This window comes from Malaclemys terrapin, chromosome 2 (genome assembly GCF_027887155.1).
Source record: "Malaclemys terrapin pileata isolate rMalTer1 chromosome 2, rMalTer1.hap1, whole genome shotgun sequence".
Classification (NCBI taxonomy): Eukaryota; Metazoa; Chordata; order Testudines; family Emydidae; genus Malaclemys; species Malaclemys terrapin.
In genome coordinates, this window is record NC_071506.1 from 171,377,108 (window position 1) to 171,398,098 (window position 20,991).

General features: G+C 46.4%; 1 protein-coding gene across 1 annotated transcript in view; it reads right to left on the bottom strand.

Moving 5' to 3' along the window:
- Positions 1-20,991, bottom strand: part of LOC128831797 (dynein axonemal heavy chain 5-like) — a 279,614-nt gene that overhangs the window by 228,397 nt on the left and 30,226 nt on the right. Inside the window, exons 12-19 of the mRNA XM_054018564.1 lie at positions 17,803-17,901; positions 16,991-17,172; positions 13,806-13,925; positions 12,742-12,943; positions 11,291-11,386; positions 5,365-5,538; positions 5,182-5,271; positions 4,406-4,561 (exon numbers count right to left, since the gene is read on the bottom strand). Coding sequence (XP_053874539.1) covers positions 4,406-4,561; positions 5,182-5,271; positions 5,365-5,538; positions 11,291-11,386; positions 12,742-12,943; positions 13,806-13,925; positions 16,991-17,172; positions 17,803-17,901 — 1,119 coding nt within the window. The remainder of the gene's footprint in view (positions 1-4,405; positions 4,562-5,181; positions 5,272-5,364; positions 5,539-11,290; positions 11,387-12,741; positions 12,944-13,805; positions 13,926-16,990; positions 17,173-17,802; positions 17,902-20,991) is intronic.

Below are 20,991 nucleotides of genomic sequence, written 5' to 3' on the forward strand. Positions count from 1 at the left end.
GGCACAAAAAACTCAAAATAATTAATTTTTATGTCAATTACTCATGAATAACCACAATAAAGGCCTGATCTTCCATATGGAGGGGGGAGGGTGTTGTTACATTTGGGCATAATAAAATTTGCATGTGGTTTTACCTTTTTTTCCTTTTCTTAAAAACTAGGATATTACATTTTTAAAATTGACATTAACAAAATGTTATTAAGGTTGGAAAATCAGGCACTCAAGTTACAATTAATGTTGCCCATTCTCTCTCCTCCTCTGCCACAGAATTCCTACGTGATGTGGGCAAGTCTCTTAAATTAAATTTTGGCCAGTGGCCATTAATTGTGTGTTCATCTCTGGGTGCCTGTAGAGAGGCCTTACTGGGAATCTGGGAGGTAGGCAAGCACAAGACTGCCCACGTCTAAAGGCCCCTCCCCCAGCCTTGCGGGAAGGACCGCTGGACCAGGGAACCAATGGAATGCGGGGGACAACTAATGAATAACAGGGTCAGGAGTGACGGTCACAGGTTCAAAACTAGGGATCCAGAGGGGACAACGAGCAGAGAACACCGGACAGCGCCCACTGCTCCTCAAAGCTGTCTAGGGAGCCAGCAGATGCTGCCCAAAGGAACTCTGCCCAGATGCGTGAGACCAGGGAGGAGTGGAAATAGGCCCCACAGTCGCAGAGCACCCCCTCATCTAGCATCCTCCTCTTGGTGTTGAAGATGGCCACTTTGGCCAGGGTCAGGAGGAGGCTGACAAGGAGGTCTCGCGACTTTGTGGGGCCATGGACAGGGAGTGAGAGTATAAACAGGTGTGGGGAAAAGTGCAGCCAGAACCTCAGTGCAGCCAGAAGGTTCTGGAGGAGCCGGAATAGGGGCTGTAACCTGGTGCATCAAGATAAGTGTGCGCCAGGTTCTCCCTCACGCCGCAAAAGGGGCAGGCGTCGGGGATGGGGATGAACCACGCCAGGTACATGCCCTTACTCACGGCTCCATGAAGGAGCTGCCAACCAACATCCCCAGCGGGCCGTGGGACTGGAGTGGAATAGAGGCTGGCCCTCTGTGGTTCCTCATCCTCCACAGGTTGTAGATATCAAATGGTGGGACTATCAGGGCGGGACACGAGGGTAAGGAAGTGAAACGTGTGGAGCACGAGCGTGTAGAATTATTTCCTTGGCACAGTTCGGAAGTGAACTGGCTGCGGGGCACGCAGCCAGCTCGGATTGTGGGAAGGGAGGGGGCTGGGAGGGCTCGTGGGACAGGGGCCCAATGAAAAGGTCCGGAGGGCCTGGGGTGAGGGGTGGGCGGGGAGCACCCTCTCGCAGTACCCGCTCAAGGAAAACCCAAGAGGTTGGTGACAAGGCTGCTCCAACCTCCTGGAGAACGCGCAGTGGGGTCAGGAGGGTGGAGAGCCCCATGCGCCGACCGAGCGCTCTGGTATCCACCCAGTCCCCTCTGTCATAGTCCAAGAGGTCTCTGAGTCTGGTGGTTTCTGCCATGACCAGCCTCCGGTGCACCGAGGGGAACTCTGCCACCTGCACACGAAGGTAGGAGTTGTGTAGCAGGGGCTCCGCAAGCAGGTCCACCCCATCAGTGGCCACAATGGACCTGGTGGCCAAGAATAGCTTCCAGGTCTGGAGGAGGTCCTGGCAGGAGACCGGAAGCTCAGAGAGGTCTCGCGGAAGACCCTTGGGTGGAGAAAAAAAGAGCTGCTGGTCGTATCGGAGCCCTCGAAGGCAGCAGAAGGCATGCGCCAGCGTGCTCCACGCCAGACTACCTGTGCCATAAAGGAGTCTCTGCAGGGCCTGGAGGTGGAAGACCATGGAGGTGGCTGTTGGGGCAGACTGGGCCCTGTCCTCCCTCCTCCAGGGGAAGACTCAGAACCCCTGCAGAGACCCAGTGCAGTCCCGGCCAGAAGAACTCCAGAGCTACACTCTGGAGCCGGGCCAGGATCCCCAGGGCCAGGCTCAGGATGTTGAGCCAGTGCCAGAGCCTGGACAGGACTAGTTGGTTCAACACCAGCACCCTCCCCCGCAGGGAGAGGCACCTGAGGATTCCGTTCATCTCTGCAGCCACTCACCCACCCTGGCCTCCAAATCCTGCCAGTTCTCTGACAGAGAAGGATTCATGGCGGAAAGGTAAACACCAAGATAGAGCAGTGGACCTACAATCCACTGGATAGCTTGAAGCATGGGTGGGAGGGAGCTCATCTGCCACCCGTCCCCGACCATCATGCCAGAGCTCTTGACCCAGTTAACCTGGGCGGAGGAGGCCGCCGAGTAGATTGCCTGGCAGGCCTCCACCCGCACCAGGTCACCCAGGTCCTGGACCACGAGAAGCACGTCATCGGAGTACACCAACAAGACCAGCCGCAGCTCCGGCTCCCAAAGCACCAACCCTGTCAACCTCTGTCGGAGGACACAGAGGAAGGTCTTGATCGCCAGAGTGTACAGCTGGCCGGACAGCAGGCATCCCTGACGTACCCCCCGCCCGAAGCTGACCGACTTGGTCAGGGTCCAGCTGAGCCTGACCAAACATTCCGCGGAGGCGTACAGCACCTGGAGGAAGCCCACAAACTGGAGCCGAACACCCACAGAGTGCCCAGGAGGTACCCGTGGTCTATCCTGTCCAACGCCTTCTCCTGGTCCAGGGACAGGAGGGCGAACGACATACCATCCTTACCAGACTTGAGAATGAAAGACCACTACCCTGCCCATGGTGGGCAGAACCAAACCCACCCTGCCCAGCTCATCAGAAGTACTGGGCAGGGCACGAAGTATAAAGGAAGGGCCCTGCAGTTCAGTTGCGGCTGTACCAGGGAAGAAGGCGGACGTCTCTTCTAGGGAGCCGAGCCTTCTTTGGGACCCTGGACCAGCAGCCGAGCAGATCAGCGCCCCACAGACTGAAGCGAGCGAGGACCCCAAGGAATGGCTGAAGTAGCCACCGCCCAATTGCGAGGCAGCCAGACAGAGCTCCAGCTTAATAGAGCAATGCCATCTAAGTGAGGTAGGAAGTAGCCCAGGGAAACCAGACTTTGATCCGGTAGTGCTGCCAGGAAGTGAGGCACCATATTTAGGTTTCCCCGCCAACCCAGTGGCAGAACCACCTGCCACTAATAGGGCCATTGGCTGGGATCCAGTGTAGTAAGGTGGGCCCAGATCCCCCTATCCCCTTTGCCACTACCTCACATCTGTGGATTGGCAGCACACTCATGCTAGGACGGAAGGCCTGTGCCTTGATTGTTGGTTGCCCCAGCCAGGAGGCTGTGGGCTCTAGATCGTTGATTGCCGTATGCCTTAGCCAGGAGGCTCTAGGCTAAAGACTGCATGTTCCTCTGCCCTGCCCCGGGGGCCAGTGCTCCAGACTGTTGACTGTTGTTTACCCCAGCCAGGAGGCTGCGAGCTATAGACTGCTTGTTGCTTGACCCCAGCCAGAGGGGCCCAAGCCCAATTACTGTTGCCTGACGCAGTGAGGCGGAGTTGCCTCCCTCCCCACTCAGAGTGAGGGACCACTTCACTGCCCAACCTGAGTCAAAGAAGGTCTAATATGCAAAAGAGCTAACGACTCACAAATGCAAATGAAGTCAGTAAGAGCTACTTGATACATGAGGCAGTGTGGTCTGGAGGAATGTGCATAGGGATGGGAATCAGGACAACTTGAATTCTAATTCTGAATCTGTCACTGAGTCACTCTGGATTTAGGTAAATCACTCTAATGTCACATCTCCATTTCCCCATCTGGGGATTATACCTACTTCAGAGGAATGATGTTGCAAGGATTAATGTCTGTACAGTGCTTTGAACATGTAAAGTGCTATAAAAATGCTAAGTGCTCTAAAAAGTCAGGTTCTAGGTATCTAAAGTGAGGGCTTTCCAACCACTGAAGCATTCAAAATTGCATATTTTGGACTTAATCTCTCTGTGCTGTAATCCCTATCTATAAAGTAAGGATAATAATACTTTCCTAACTCACCAAGTAGTTGCGACCTCAAATTCATTGATATTTGTGAGGTACTCAGTATAGTGTTGATGAACATAGAAAAGACCATGAGGCAGTTAATAATTACATATTTGCTGCAGGTTTTGGACAATGTATAATAAATATAACATGGAAAGCTTAGGATAAAAAAAATCAACTAGCTATATCATTCTCTGAGTATTGTCCGTTACATGCACTAACATAAGAACGAAATGAGATAGGCATGCTGTGGGAAAAACTAGCATGCGATCAAACAATTAAAGTCTATATTGTAATATATAGACATAAGGGGGTAGAATTAAGGTCACACAGAGTAACCTTAGAGTGCTTTATTTTGCAAGCTTAATGGCATTTTATAAACATAGTTTTGTGTGTGTGATTAAAGTAAAAGTAATAAATTTCATCCTTCACTATCCTTTTATTTTTAACTTTTAACTTCCTTACCTTGGTTTCTGGATGTCTGACAAGCAATGAAGCACGCAGTCCATTCTTAGCTTGCTCAGCAAACCTGCACCAGGCTCTGTGATAAAGAAGTTCGAATTCTAAAAGAACAGCAGCCATTTTGTTGTAGCTCCAAATTACCTTCTTCATTTCCGGAGTCTACAAATCACAAGAAATTTGTTTTTATAATGTTGTGCTCATATAATGGATTAGATTGTGCCTACCAGGCCTTTCCTCACGATGGTCAATGGAACCAAACAGGTGTGGAGTTTGTAGGCCAAGCCATTTTGAAGATCAGATGTGCCAAACAACTTAGAAAGATATTTTAAAATTCAATGAGGAAATTTTTAAAACACCTTCTCATTTTTATCAACCTTACCTACAAAAAATCTACACTGTAATATGAGACGTGGCATGTGCAATTTCACAGAGATTTCTTTTTTTCAATCATTTGTTGAAACAATGGCCTACAGTGCAGGGCAATGTGGCGCAGGGGCAGGCCCAGGTGAGGACAAAAGGAGTGACCTGAGTTACCTACTAGGACCAAGCAGCAGAAGGTGATTGGGAAGCAGCTGTGATGAGCCACAGAGGGAACTGGCATTGCCACCAGAAGTCAGAAGCTAGTGGTCAAGTATGGCAGGAGCTTCTCTAGGATCTGAGGGCCAGGCCTTTAAAGTTGCAGAGGAATGGATATAAGGAAAATGACATGTTATTGGCATATCCTTTTTTTTTTTTTTTTTTTTCCCTCAAATTTAGCATTCCCCCCACTAATTTCCAACCTTCAAAAGTGCAGTCTTCTTTTTAAAAAATTTCATTGGATGGTCTATTTTTCTGAACAACTGCCGAGCCCACATAATCTTCCCAGTTACCTGCAATGGAGCAAGATTTAAGTTTATGTTTTCATTAACATAAAACAGACAAAGAGTAAAGATCTTTTTCTCTCGCCTTAGTTTCATCCTTACAGGAGGTACATTACGAGGCATAGGCGGATTTTCTTTTTGCTTCTGGTAGAGTTTTCGAACCAGATCTAATTCTCGGCTGTATCGCTGAAGGACGATTATATATTTTTCAGTAAGATCAATATGGTCTTTACCAATGTGTTCAAACTTCATCAGAAGTCCCAACATCTGTTCAGTCTAAAAAGAGAGATTGGAGATTTGCAGTTAATGCTCCATCAAGATGGGAATAGCTTAATAAGTTGTCATTGTATGTTTATAACTGGTTAAGTTATTTTATTGTGAACACAGAACAATCATATCTAATAGGTTAATTTATTAAATTCTCACTTAGCTCTAATATCATGTTTTAAATAGTCTAATTTGTCAAAAAGCTACCTACATAGAATAATGGGGCAATATTTAATTTCTTTCTGACTCTTCTCCAAATGATCCGTGTCATTTAGCCACACACAAATCTGGTGTAGAGTATTCCTGGAATTCTATGCCACTCCATGTGGGAAGAATTCATGACCCCTTTGGTCTGGGTAAGGGGGGTATTGGATGCAAGGGGGTTGGACATACAGAAGAGCAGCTCTCTCTACAGTGCCCCACCCCCACGCTGAGGAGTGATGGAGACAGGATACGGAGAGGGGGTGCAGAGTTTTCTGCAGCTGGGGGAGATTTCTGGGGGTGGGGTCTGACCTGGTCCTGGCCCCAGCCACTCCTTGCATGGGAAGAGGAACTCCTTTCGTTGCCCAGCCAGGACCAGCAACTGAGCCTGGCTCAGGGTCGGAGCCACCGGTTGGGGTGTCCTCAGCCCTGCCACCCGCGGTAGTGATTTATCCCTTCGCCAGCTGCTCCGGGCACCTGAAACGACACCCCTGCGCTGCTGGGGGGCGGTGCGTCACTGATTTTGCGGCTTCCCCTTTGCCTTTCCCCTTTCCGTATCCTGCCTCCATCACTCCTCAGCCTGGGGTGGGGCACTGTAGAGAGAGCTGCTCTTCTGTATGTCCAACCCCCTTGCATCCATACCCCCCTTACCCAGACTTCCCCCTCCGCCGAGCCTCACCCCCTGCATCCAGAGCCCCCGGGCACCCAGAACTCCCGCACCTGGAACCCCTGCCGAGCCCTACTCCCCCCACCTCCGGACCCCCACCCCACTGAGCTCCGATCATCTGTACCTAGATCCGCACCCCACTAAACCCCACTCACCCAGTCCTCGGACCCCTCCGTTGAGCCTCTCACACACACACAGACACCCCCACAAGCCCCAACCACCTTCACCTGGACCCCCCTGCAGAGTCCCATTCCCCCTGCACCCAGAACTCCCCAACAAGCCCTGTTTGCCACACACATGGATCGGGGACTAAGGCTGGTTGTGTGTGCAAGATTCTGTCCCTCTCACTTGCTATATTGGTGTGCCTGGTGTGGAGGGGCAGGGCCCCATGGTGTTTCTGGGGTGAACCCGGTCCTTGCACTGTGTCAGGGTTGGGTACAGCCTCACCTCCCAGTCTGTGTCCTGGGAGAGGGGGGGACCTGCAGGATGAGCTCCCACCTCCGTACAGCCAGTGGTCTGTGCTCCCCACTGCCATGCTGGAGCCTCCACATTTATTTATTGACAAATAAATTGGCAGAATTTTGCAGAATTTTAAAATATTGTGCGCAGAATTTTTATTTTTTTTGGTGCAGAATTCCCTCAGGAGAAAGTAGAGTAGTACCTCCACCTTCATCAAGACTTCGATTCTGCAAACAGCACCACATGGGCAGATTCCTGACATCAGTGGGGCTCTGTGCAGGCACTGAGGTCTGCTCACATAGTTTTTTTTTCAAAATTGGGGCCCAAATCTAAAATCAGTCCTGATTTTAAAGACATAGCTCGTGATGTTGATTTCTTTGTTTATTTCAATCTGGAAGGAGGAGCATAAGAAATGCAACTGAGAAAATATTTTGAATGAGCTGCTGGGTAATCTATTTTTTTAACTGAGTACAGCTCTGTTCTGTCTTGTGTTAAGTACTGGATGAACCCTTATTATGGGTTGAGTTAAAACTGATATGTGAATGCACTCTTCACTTAAGATAGTTCTAAGAAAGACTTAAGAGGCCATATCGAAACATGGCAAAATAGAGCCTGCTCAGAAACTAGCACCATGAGGGTGGAGAGTTCCACTGAGGATTGTGACTGTGTGTGTGAGTGAGAGAGAGACAGACAAACAGTCTGACAGAACAGAGACAGGTTGAAAGGCCAAAAACCAACCAGGAAAAAGCAAGCCAAGCAGGAGCCTGTGAGCACAGTGTATGACCTTGGAAAAAGCTAGAGAAAGAACACTTTGCTCTGGTGTTGGCTAAAGAGGCTTGGGGACACAAGCTAATAAACTATTCTTCTGTTTATGGTTCCTCCTAGATCACTGCTCTACAGCCAAAATGCTTCTGAAATAAATGTAGTCAAACTTTACTAATTCTGGGTCACTGAGAACAAAAATGATGCTTAAAATTGTTGATTGGCTCTAGTTTTCAAGATATGCTATTGGGTCAGTATATACGACCCTTGACTTGGGAATGGCAGAGGATAAGTGAGTTATAAAGGGAAGGGATCTCAATTTAAACCAGAAATGACTAAAATACATCTTTGACTGGATCTGTGAATAAATCTATGACTGGGTTTCGACAGTACTTGCTTTTTAGGCAAAACAATGAATGAAGCAATCTGAAACTGGTATTGCGTCATACATGATATGAATTGCATCATGTTATTCCTAGAAGTCATGGATGATGCAATCATAACGAAGCTTACATCACTCTGCTGAACAAATTGCCCTATATCAGCTCTAGAAATCATACAGTGTTATGCTCTCTTATTTGTCAGTGTTTGATTTTGCAAAGGGACACATTTCTGTTTAGCCAAAGTGAGCAGAGATGCCTTGTACTTGTATGAACAGTGCAGATAACTTCTGCTATGTTTGTGGTGAAGTGACTTTTGCATCACAAAAGCACAGTATAACTACTATGGTTAAGAAAGCCTATCACCTTTATTTTGGCTGCAAAACTGGAGATCAGGACAAGAGGTGGGCCCCACACATACGCTGCAACACTTGTACAACAAATCTTCGCCAGTGGTTGAACAGGAAAAGGAAATCTATGCCTTTTGCAGTGCCAATGATTTGGAGAGAGCCAACAGATCATACCAGCAATTGTTACTTCTGCATGGTGCCTCCAGTTGGGAAAGGTGTGTCAAAGAAGGAAAAGTGGACTGTGCATTATCCAAACATTCCATCAGCTATACGCCCAGTACCCCACAGAGAAGGGCTGCCGGTTCCTGATGCACCAGAATCATTCTCACTTGAGTCAGATGAGGAAAAGGAAGAGGATGAAACTTCTGTCCTGAACCATCAATGTCACAGGACCCACATTTTCTCCCATCCTCCTCCTCTGAACCACACCTCATAACACAAGGGGAACTGAATGACTTTGTCAGGGATTTGGAACTACCCAAGAGTAAGGCAGAGCTGTTGGGCTCCAGACTACAGCAGTGGAATCTCCTGGCAGGTGATGTTAGGGTTTCCATGTTCCGTGACCGTCAAAAGGATCTTGTCTCATTCTTCTTCATGGAAGGTGATCTTGTAGCCTGCAACAACATCGATGGTGTGATGGCAGCCCTCAACATCGTTCACAATCCAGATGAGTGGAGACTGTTCATTGATTCATCGAAGACGAGTCTTAAAGCTGTTTTACTGCATAATGGCAATGTTTTGCCATCAATTCCAGTTGGTCATGCAGTCCATATGAAGGAAACCTATGACAACATGAAACAACTTTTGAGGTGCATAAACTATGACCAACATCAGTGGCAGCTTTGTGGCGATTTGAAGGTTGTTGCTCTCTTGCTTGGTCTGCAGACTGGATACACAAAGTACTGCTGTTTTCTCTGCGAATGGGATAGTCGTGCAAGAGATTCCTACTACATCAAGAAAGATTGGCCACTCCGACAGTCATTGGAGCCTGGGAGGAAAAGTGTTCAGCATCCACTACTTGTTGAATCAAGGAAGATTTTGTTACCACCCTTACACATCAAGCTGGGTCTGATGAAGAACTTTGTCAAGCCCATTGACAAAACACAAGCAGCTTTCAAGTACCTCCGTGGAAAATTTCCAAGGTTAAGTGAAGCTAAGATAAAGGAAGGTGTCTTTGTTAGTCCTCAGATTCGTGAACTTCTTCGAGATGATGCAATTGACCATGCACTGCGTGGCAAGGAAAAGACGGCATGGAAAGCCTTCCAGTTAGTGGCAATAAATTTTCTCGGAAACAACAAGGCAGACAACTACAGGTTGTTGGTGGAAAACCTCCTCAAGGCATACAAAAGCCTTGGTTGCAACATGTCACTAAAGATACATTTTTTGCACTCTCATCTAGATTTTTTTCCACCGAACTGCGGAGCAGTGAGCAACGAGCACGGTGAGCGATTTCACCAGGACATTGCAACAATAGAGAAACGCTATCAGGGCAAATGGAGCCCATCAATGCTTGCAGACTATTGCTGGACAGTGACAAGAGATGCTCCATTTAATGAATACAAGAGACAAGCCAAGAAGCGCCAAGTAGACACTGAATAGGACTAAACTATGTACATAATAGTTTTTTGCCTTTTGTTTCGTAATCAATTTTATTTATATAACCCTTTTGCTGATTTTTAAAGTGTTACATAAACAGGACAGGTGAAATATTATCATGTAAAGCAAACATAAACACATGAAAAGACCTAGGTTTACAATTTATGATTAAAACTCTACTATCTACACAATATACATAGGCATAAAATGTAAAAACTTAAATATCTTAGAAACAGTAGCCAATCAGTTGTTTTAATTGTCATATTTGAATTCAGCACATCAAAATACATAATAAATAGCACATTTTATCTCTGAAGCAGACGACTTCTCAAAAATTGTAGACCAGTGTATTTGGAGAATATCAAGAAACAAGATTACATTAAGGAAAATACCAGATCCTTCATCAATTAGTATCTGAACTATCCAAAGGGCTCTGAACTTTGACTAGCAACTTGGGTCAAAAAGGGGCAACACTTGGAATAGTTTAAACTTGATTCTAATTCTTTTAAATTTCCACTCCCCATTTTCCCCCTAATAATTCTTATAATGTAAGCACAATTAGGAATGAAAAAAAAAGTCAGCCAACATTTTGGAAGCAATAGGGGGCCAATCTGTAACACATTTTTTAAATGGGGGAAATATTCATCTTAACAACATCTGTCTGTCAATTTAGGTGTTTATATAACTGTCTCCCTTGCCAGTGTAAAAGGAACAACCAATCGCTTTGCTCTGAGGCATAGAGAGGCGCATAGGTACCATCTTTCTTAGTTCCCCAGGGGTGCTCGAACCCCTGCTACACCACGGGCCCTGTCCCCACTCCACTTCAACGTACCAACGACAAACTGTAGGCTGGAGTAGAAAGCAGAAGGAAAGAAAGCACTGAAAGAAAGCAATAGAAGAAAAGCAAAACTGCCAATAGGTCTGGAGGTGCAGAGAGGAACCAGGGCCTGTGAGGTAAATCGGAGAGCTAACAACAGATGCTCCAAGAGAAGCAATTTACTATTTTGTTGCATCAGTAGGGAAGAAGTAAGAGCTAGGAGCAGAAAAAAGTAAGACGAAACAAAATGGGGAAGATGAGAGGGGCAAAAGATATGAGGAAGACAGAATAGGAAATTGGCACTTGACAATTATCAGCATTTAAATTTCCAACATTTCTGACTGAGTGCACTTGAGCTTAAAGAGTTTGCCAATACTGCTCAAATCCTCTGATATTATCTCACACCGAATAAGCATTGTGGCCTGATTTCCAAAGATGCTGAACACCTGCAGCATGCAGAGATTTCAGTAGGATTTGTGGGTGCCCAGCACTTCTGAAGGTCAGGTTTTTTACTTGTAGAATTACTCACAGTTAAAGATTTCTCAAACCAAGAATCCACTAAGTCTTGCATTGACTGGTGCAGACCTTCAATTTGATTCTTAAATTCAAGGTAATCTTCCTCAAACTGAAAAGGGGGAGAGGATAACAAAACAAAACAAAACCAAAAAAATGGGTTATATGATGCCATTAATTTTCATGTAAAGCCACCCTCTTGGAGTCAATACAGTATTTGCATATTCTGCTCATTAAGTGTATTAAGCACTGTACAGAACAGTCCAGTGACAGAGCTCGTAACCCCCAGGACTTTACATGCTAGATTAGACAAACACGAAACAGTCAGCAGAACTAGTTTCCATGATTTATATTGTAAGTCCAGTGTGAAGAACCCTGTGAGATTCTGAGTGCCTTCATCATCTCACAAGAGGCACTCATCACCCTACAGGGGCAGTCCATACTATACTCTCACCCAATCATTTCATATGTAGAAATGCCAAAAAAAAAAACCATAATAGAAGTTAGAGATCTTGAAACAGCCCAAAACCCCAGCAGGCATCCAAATATGATTTTCAATGGACAACCACACAGCAAATATTACAGACATCAGAGCACAGTCCAGAAGTGCTCAAGGCCTGAAACAAAGAGTAATTTTCAGAATTTCATGAGTCAGGAAGAACAGTAGTACAATAAGTCAAAATATTTTTCACGTGTTGTAATTATCGTCCGGATCTAGCAAAGCACATGGGCCCTGATTCAAGAAACTGGGGCCTTAAATATGGGAGCAGTCACACTAGCTTCCATCGGACTACTCATGTTCTTGGAGCACAAGCATAACTGCTTTGATGGAACTGCTATTAAAACAATCTAGTGTGCACTCTGGGGCCTGATTCTTCAATTCTTCCTCTTCTAATTAATCCTTACTGATGCAAGTAGTCCCACTGACTTCAGCATCACTGCTTGCATGAGTTAGGGTTTTCCAGATGGGATTTAAGGTTCATGGATCTCAAAAAAAAGTTTTGTTTTCTAATTAGCATAAAATATGCTCAAGATTCAAGAAAAAGTATTTGCACCACTGGGCCATTAAGTTGTCACATTCACAACTAGTTCACTTATCTGTGTACAACTACCAGTGGTGGATGTCTAACAACTTAAGAAGAAGAAGTGAGCTGTAGCCCACGAAAGCTTATGCTGAAATAAATTTCTTAGTCTCTAAGGTGCCACAAGTACTCCTGTTCTTTTTGCGGATACAGACTAACACGGCTGCTACTTTGAAACCTAACAACTTAAAATTCTCTTAATAAGATAGGAACATGTTAGAATTATAAACAAATTAATGCATATATTGTTATAAACTTCACAATGGTTCTTTTGTATAGTGTTTTAAAATCCATCATATTTTCAAGGAAATGCATAGTTTAAAGTGACTGATTTAGATTTTCACAAGTGTTTAACATTTCTGATTATTATTTCTGAAATATGTACCTCCTGTTTCCTGTGATCCAGAACATCATAGGTTTTTGATTTGGTGTTTGTAGCAATCATTTGGTAACGAGCATTGAACTTTTCAATACCTTCTATTTTTATATTCTGTAGCTCTAAAAGGCCTTCCATGATATTGCTTATATCTGAAATCTTTTCCAAGCGCTTACAGAATGCATCAAATTTTCCAAATATATAGTTTTCACTGATGATAAAAAAGGCAAAAGAGGGACTATCATAAACATATAGAATAAAACATACTGCAAGAATTTCTAAGACTCAGATATATTCTTCCTGTACTTGCACAATGTTTCGCTTTTTCTAAAATGTACTCTTATTAGTACAGAATCAAGTAAAACACTTTTACGATGAGTATGAAGTATTTAATGCTTAATTCTTACATGTGCCAATTTTGGTCCTAATTGTAATTGTTTTATATAAACAGGGCCGGCTCCAGGCACCAGCTTGCCAAGCAGGTGCTTGGGGCAGCCACTCTGGAGAGGGGCGGCATGTCCAGCTATTCGGCGGACGGTCCCTTACTCCCACTTGGAGCGAAGGACCTTCCGCTGAATTGCAGCTGCAGATCGCGATCACGGCTTTTTTTTTGCCGCTTGGGGTGGCAAAAACCCTGGAGCCGGCTCTGTATATAAAAGTATCTCCACTTATGTCACAGTTTTCAGAATATCACAATTTGGCCTTGTAATGCTAAGATGCAGGCTGAAGGCCTTGTTCTACAGTGCTGATTCAGGCAAAACTCTCATTGGCAATATGATTAAGGACCTGATCCAAAAGCCCACTTATGAACATGCTTAATTCTAAATACATGCATTAGTTCAACTGAAATCCCTTTGGGCCTATATGGGTAACAAATCTTTGACAAACTGGCAAAACTTGTCACTGAAAAAAAAATTCTGAGTAAAATCTGCAGGATCAGGTCTGGAACATGCTACAGTTTATATTTTCACTGAATGTTAAACTCTCCAGTTCATCTGAACATATGTTGATTGTGCAGTTATAAATTATATAAATGGACAAGATTTGATTCAAGGACAGAATGAATGATTTACCTGAAATCGAACTGCCGATCACTTGGATTTTCCTTTAGCTTCTCCCTTACTCTCTGAAAGTATGTTTGATATTGTTCATTGAGATAAATGCATTCTTGTACCCTCTTTAATAATTCTTGCCTAAAAAATAAGTGAACAGAAGACAAACTTAAGAACCATTGAGAGCTGCACAAATGATTACAATAGTAGAACATTTCAGCACATAGACATTTGATCAGCTGGGAGTTCCAGGCCCTTTAAATCACCGCCAGAGCCCTGCCGCCGCTACCCCAGGGCTCCAGCAGCGGGGCTCGGGTGATGATTTAAAGGGCCCCGGAGGGTAGTGGCAGTGGGAGCCCCGAGCCCTTTAAATTGCCACTCAAGCCGCGCTGCCGGAGCCCTGGGGTAGCAGCGGCAACCGGGGGCTCAGGCAGTGATTTAAAGGGCCCGGGGCTCTGGCTGCCACTACCACCCCAGACCCTTCAAATTGTCCCTGGAGCCCCACCGTCGCTGCCCCAGGGCTCCGGCAGGCTCCATGGATGATTTAAAGGGCCTGAGGCAGTAGCGGCTACCAGAATGCTGGACCTTTTAAATCATCCCCAGAGCCCTGCTGCCGGAGCCCTGGTTAGGCAGCGGCGGGTCTCCGGCGGCTATTTTAAGGGCTGGGGCAGTAGCGGCTGCCGCAGCCCCGGATCCTTTAAATAGCCGCCGGAGCCCCGCCGCCGCTACCCCAGGGCTCGGGCATCCCAGGGCTCTAGCTGCTGCTGGGAGTCCCAGGCCCTTTAAATTGCCACCAGGGGAAGCCAATCCGCCCCGGTACAGCGCACCAGCTCTTGCCGGTACGCCGTACCGGGGCGTACCGTCTTACTTTCACCTCTGTCCACCCGTGACTGCAGCCAGGGCTGGAGAGCCCCCCACGTGTGACTGCGGCCAGGGCCACAGCTGTGTGGACCCCCCCCCACACACACACACACCCCTTCGGCCAGGTTTGGACCCAGGGCTGGTCACTGCTGCAGCTGGGGTTGGAGCCAGGGCTATATGCCCCTGTGGCTGCGGGGGCTGTGAACCCTGCCCCTCCCCTCCCCCCCTCGCTGCTTTGGCTGTGGCCAGAGCCAGCGCTGTGTCCTCTTTCATGATGGTGAGGCTCTGGCTGTCAGTCCCCCCAGTTTTCCCCCTCCTACCCCCACCCCGTGTCAGAGCTCCAGCTGTCATACCCGCCACTTCCCTTTTATTTTAGTAAAAGTCACAGACAGATCACAGGCTCCCATGAATTTTTGTTTATTGCCCGTGGCCTGTCCGTGACTTTTACTAAAAATAACCATGACAAAATCTTCTCCTTATTTATAATGTATATATCAATATTCTGTCGTGTGCTGGTTATTCTGTCGTGTGCTGGTTAAACGTAATTATGTTTTTCTACACACAAAGAGCAACTAGAAATTTTCAGCATGAATTACTTTTTTGTCACTCATGCCTGTAATCTAGGTGTCATCTTTGACTTGATCCTCTCTCTAGATCCTCACATTAAGGCTGTGTCTAAATCTTGCTGTTTATTCCTGCACAAGATCTCTAAAATGCAGTCTTTTCTATCCATCCACAAAGAGAAAACTTTCCTCCAGGCTTTCGCCATCTTGTTTTCACTATTGCCACATCCTCTTCTCTGGATCAGTACATGTAGGTGAATGAGGACAGACACAGGGATGGATTTAAGCAGGAGGCCACAACTTTATTAGCCCTGGGGAAGGATTCTATCTGTGCAGTCTGCTCCATCTCTCACATACCAGGGATTTAAGTAGGTCCAGTGCAGTGATAGGTCCCACCATTTAACACGTAACTCTGGGTAGGCTCTCCTCTGCCTACCTGTAGGATTCAGCTCACTCTTCTGAATCCTCTCCCCCCAAAGGGTGACAGAGGGTGCCAAAGAGATCGCTTGGGCTGCGAAGACATCAGGCCTCTCCTTCACCCATAAGCACAAGGTGCAAGTCTCTCTCAATTCTGGAAGATGGCCCTTTGGCCTTTTATCCACACTAGACACCCTGCACAGCTTGCAATGAACTAAACATTCATTCTCATTACTAATATTAATTTCTAACTCCTATTCCTTCTTTGTGCTTTCTCCATGCTGCCCCTCTCTCATGGGAGGAGCTTCCCATAAAGCCATCTCATTGTTCTCCTTCAAATTCCTCCTTAAACTCTCCTTTGCCATGATGCTACACAAAATTTGACAACGATTAGGCAGCTGGTGCTGACACCACAGCCTATCATGCTGATCAACATTGTCTCATTGTTTCCTTGTATTCCCCCATTAGTCTGCCTGTTTCCCTTTTATTATTTATCACTTGTATTGCAGCAGCGCCTAAGAGTCATGGAACAGGAGCCCACTGTGCGAGGTGCTGTACAAACACAGAAAAATGGTCCCTGACCCAAACAGCTTATAATCTAAGAGTATAAGACAAAAGACAACAACAATTAGCCATTATAAATAATAAAAAGGAAATAAGAGAGCAAGGGAGAACAGAACTAAAGTCTCCAAAAAAAAAATCCAAGTGTGCTTTAACTTAACTTGCAAGCCTACTGTGGATCCAGCTTTCCTAGGTCAGAAGCTGCATTGGTACCATTAAATCTGGCAAAGTTAACATTCGCCACACTGAATTCCTGTAGCAATCTGTGCAGAGCAATCGTAGTACAAGCAAGTTCCCACTCTGCTCCTAACAGAGTACACACCCACACTGCATATGGTGCAAACTTACCCCCTTCGTAGTGTTTGCCTTTATGGTTAACTTAAGTACACACAAAGCATAAACCTGAGCTTAAGCTTTCTCAGCTTGCCTGTCCCTAGGGTTTTCTCTCCGAAGAACCTCTTTGTTCCTACTCCTAGTTTCCTCTGTCTGAGTGTGCTTTGCATCAAGAAAGTCATGATGACAAAATAATAGCTTTTTAAATTGTTCTATTTGCATTTTAATGGCAATCTATATAGTATAAACCCTGATCCAGCAGAGACTTACACATGTGCTTAACATTATGCACTCTGAGTATTCCAGCTGAAGTTAATGGAAGCATTCACCTGCTCAAAATTAAAAACTTAGTTACTTGGCTGAATCAGGGCTTACACAATATTACTTTGTAATAATGTTCATATTTAACCTATGACTTTTCTATTAGTCTTAACTGAAGAAGAAGGTAAAACTAGTAAGAGGTCATGTTACCTGTCCAGGTCCCAGATTTTCAAAACACCTTCACTTAGATATAGCTTGCATGTATGAATCATCTGGTTAGTGATTTTGAGAAGAAGAGAAGTCATCTGTTCTGATGTATTATAGTATGGTGATGTACTGTAAATCATACGAATACTGTTCATTAAGCTGGGAATGTGCTCCACTATTGCTGCCTAAGACACAAAAGAGAAAGGAAAAAATGAGCAATTCAGATTTCCTAAAAACTAGTAAATAGGAAAACCTACTGCAAACCTTAAAGAGATGGACGCAAGGAACTAAAGGGACAATCATATTAGACAGGTCTGCACAATTTACTATCAGTGGCAGTTCCTTTCAGCACCAGCAGTGGGTGGGGCTTGGGAGAATACACCTCTACCCCAATATAACGCTGTCCTCGGGAGCCAAAAAATCTTACCGTGTTATAGGTGAAACCGCGTTATATCGAACTTGCTTTGATCCGCTGGAGCGCGCAGCCCCACCCCCCCGGAGCGCTGCTTTACCGCGTTATATCCGAATTCATGTTATATCGGGTAGTGTTATATTGGGGTAGAGGTGTATCACCCTGATTTGTTCCTGCCCTGCATTAGCACCTGCAATGACAGACGTCTGCTACATGAGAAGCAGTATTTTTCCATTTCTGGGAGTTCTTTGAAATCTATACATTCAACTCAACAATTGTACGGGCACTACACTTGAAAATGGAAATGGAGAGTCATTCTCCCACTGGGAATAATAGCTCTTTTTTCTCTTCTAAGTTTCAGACTGTCTAAATGCTTTATTTAAAAAAAAATAAAAATACTTACAGGTGAGGCTTTACCAAGTGGACCAAAGAACTTATCCAGTGTATATAAATATTTTACATTGTCTTTAGCTTCATTGGCAGCATTTGTTACATTACCATCCTGAAAGGGAAAAGGCAACTAAAATTAATAGCATTTAAGTCAGGGGAGGGCAAACTACGGCCCATGGGTTGGATCTGGCTTTCAATCCAGTCCGCGGAATTGCCAGCCCTGTGGTGCAGCTGGGCTAAGGCAGGCTCCCTGCCTGCCCTGGCACCGTGCCACTCCCGGAAGCAGCTAGCACTATGTCCCTGCGGCCCCAGGGGGGGGCAGAGGGCTCCGTGCGCTGCCCTCACTTGCAGACACCTCCCCCTGCTGCTCCCATTGGCTGGGAACAGGGAACCGCAGCCAATGGGAGCTTGGGGCTGGTACCCACAGGCCAGGGCAGCGCACGGCAGAGCCATCTGCCCCACCTCACCCCCAGGAGCCACTGCCGGACAAGCTGGCACTTCCGGGAGCAGCACGGGGCCAGGGCAGGCAGGCAGCCTGCCTTAGCCCCTCTGCACACTGCTGCCACCCCGGACCTGCTCGAGGTAAGTGGCGCTGGGCCAGAGCCCGCACCCCAAGCCCTTCCTGGACCCAACACCCCAAGCCCCTGTCCTTAGCCCCCTAACCCCCTGCCTTGAGCCCCCTGCCGCACCACTCCTACACCCCAACCCCCTGTCCTGAGCCCTCTGCCGCACCCCAACCCCCTGCCCAGAGCCCCCTCCTGCATCACAATCCCTTGTCCTGAGCCCCTTCCTGCACACCACACCCCACACTCCCTCCTGCACACCAACCCCTTGCCCCAGCCCTACATTCATTGCCCTGCATACAATTTCCCCACCCAGATGTGGCTCTCGGGCCAAAAAGTTTGCCCACCCATGATTTAGGCTTATCACACAAATCTCTGTGGGCTCACTACCTTTCCAATGCATGTTACTAAAAGAAGAATGAATACGGGGGCCAATCCTGCAAACCTTTACTAATAAAAGTACTCCCAATGAAATCTATGAGACAATTTGTTGGAGTAAGAATTGGAACGATCTACCCCACTCTAGATTTCATAACTGCTACCTGATGATCAGCAGCTTTTGGACAGGACTACACATCCCAATTTAGGAAAAACTCCTCACTGAAGTTGACAGAGTTTTTCCTGATTAAACTGCAATTCTACTCTGCAAAGTATATGTAAAAATGGCATTCTGGGATCCGATGTTCATTGCCTTTCAGCTGTATATTTTTCAAAGCAGTGTTGGCAACTATCATGAATTTATCACAAGACAGCTCCTGCAGTCATGAGATTTCAACAGAATTTCAGCTGACATATATTAAAGTAAATTTCTAGTCCTCGTGGTTTAAAAAAAAATCTTGAAACCATAATCCCTAAAAGCTCAAAAACTAGGAGGCAAATAAACAGAGCACAATGTTATCACTTTGTAAAATCTCATGATTTTTTAGCCAATATCATGGTTTTGGGGGCCTGACTCATAATGTTTGAATGTTCAGGGCTGGCAATATTGAATGTGCTCAATGTACATAGAGACAGTTTATTTTTCTAACTGCCAGCCCTGCAAAACCAGCTCAGGCTCTAAAATATACTGGGTTTTTCCCTTCTTATACATGTAAGCAGAGTCAGGATGAGCTCTACCCTGACATCTGGTGGTGAATTATGGCGAGTGTGGAAAAGAACTCCAGGGGCTGATCTTGTTTGCATAGGCACACCCACTCGCCTGGCATGAAACCACAGCAACTCAAAGTGGTTACTTTGGCTGGTGTGGGATCCCCAGTTTCTCTGTTATTGGGGCAGGAAGAATAAAGTTTTGTTACCCTGATTCTGTGAATCAAGGCCAGTGGAACTGTTGTATGACAGAAGGACTGAGTGAGTCATTCACCATTACCTAAGTAGCATTTGCTTGTCAAGGGGCATGGGTTACAAAACCCAGTGAATTGAGAGAGGATGGGGACAGGTATTTGTACCTGATGGTATGGCCCCCTTCCTGAGGGGGTTGAAACACCAATTGCACTACCTCCTCTCTCCACTGTTGAAGAGAGCTAACTTTGATTCCCTTAGGAGTCTAGTTACAGACTGCTGAGCTGAGATTCACTTTGGGCCAATAGTGCACCAGCACTGGGGCTCCCCTACTACTAGCTGAAATCACTAAGAGCTGAAATCACAAAAGAGCTAAAGCTATTTAAGAGCTGAGATCACGGAGGCTGTGTTAACTAGTGGGGGAGCCTGAAGCTATTGCTAAGCTAACTTAGCTTAGCGGGGGTGAGCGGAGCGAAGCGGCTCACAGGTCGGTGAGCGGAGCGGCTGGAGGAGCAGCTAGCAGAGCAGAGCCTTGTGGGAGTGGCCCAAGGGACGGCTGGAGCGGAGCGGCTCACAGGTCGGTGAGCGGAGCGGAGAGGAGCAGCTGCCAGAGCAGTTTGTGGGACGGCAGGAGTGGGACTGCGGGTGGAGTGGAGCAGTTCGTGGTGAAGGCTGCGGTGGAACCCCACGGAGAAGCAGCTGGTTGGCCTCGGATCACGTAAGGTGCCCCTTAACACCCTGCTCACCCCCCCCCCTTTTGAACTCTGGGGCTGCACTGATCATGGACAGAGACTTTGGGGGGTTGTTGGACTTTTGGGACTTTTGTGATTCTTGGGTTGCTGGACGCAAGAGACTTTGGGATTGGTGGACTTTTGGGACTTTGGTGATTCTTGGGTCGCTGGTTTCAAGAACCAACGGGAGAGGACACGGCCCAATTTGCTGGGGTGGGTCTTCGCTCATGGTTTGGTCTAAGAACTCTAGTTGTGGCGTTTTTCCAATTTAATGCTGATGTTGTTTACCTCATGTTATTAAACATTTTCTGTTACGCTCAGACTCCGTGCTTGCGAGAGGGGAAGTATCGCCTCTTAGAGGTGCCCAGGGGGTGGTATGTAATTGTCCCAGGTCACTGGGTGGGGGCTCGAGCCGGTTTTGCATGGCGTTATTGAAACGGAACCCCTAGATACAGAACCCGGCCCTTGTTGCTGCCAACTTAGATGGGCAGAAGGGTTACATACACTATCACTTCAATAAAGCAATCCCTCAGTGACACCTGTGTATCCGTTTTGTCTACAACAGCTTATACAGGTCTGACTGATTTGAAGTTGATAAATAATTCTGTTGATTCTCCACAGGAAGAAATG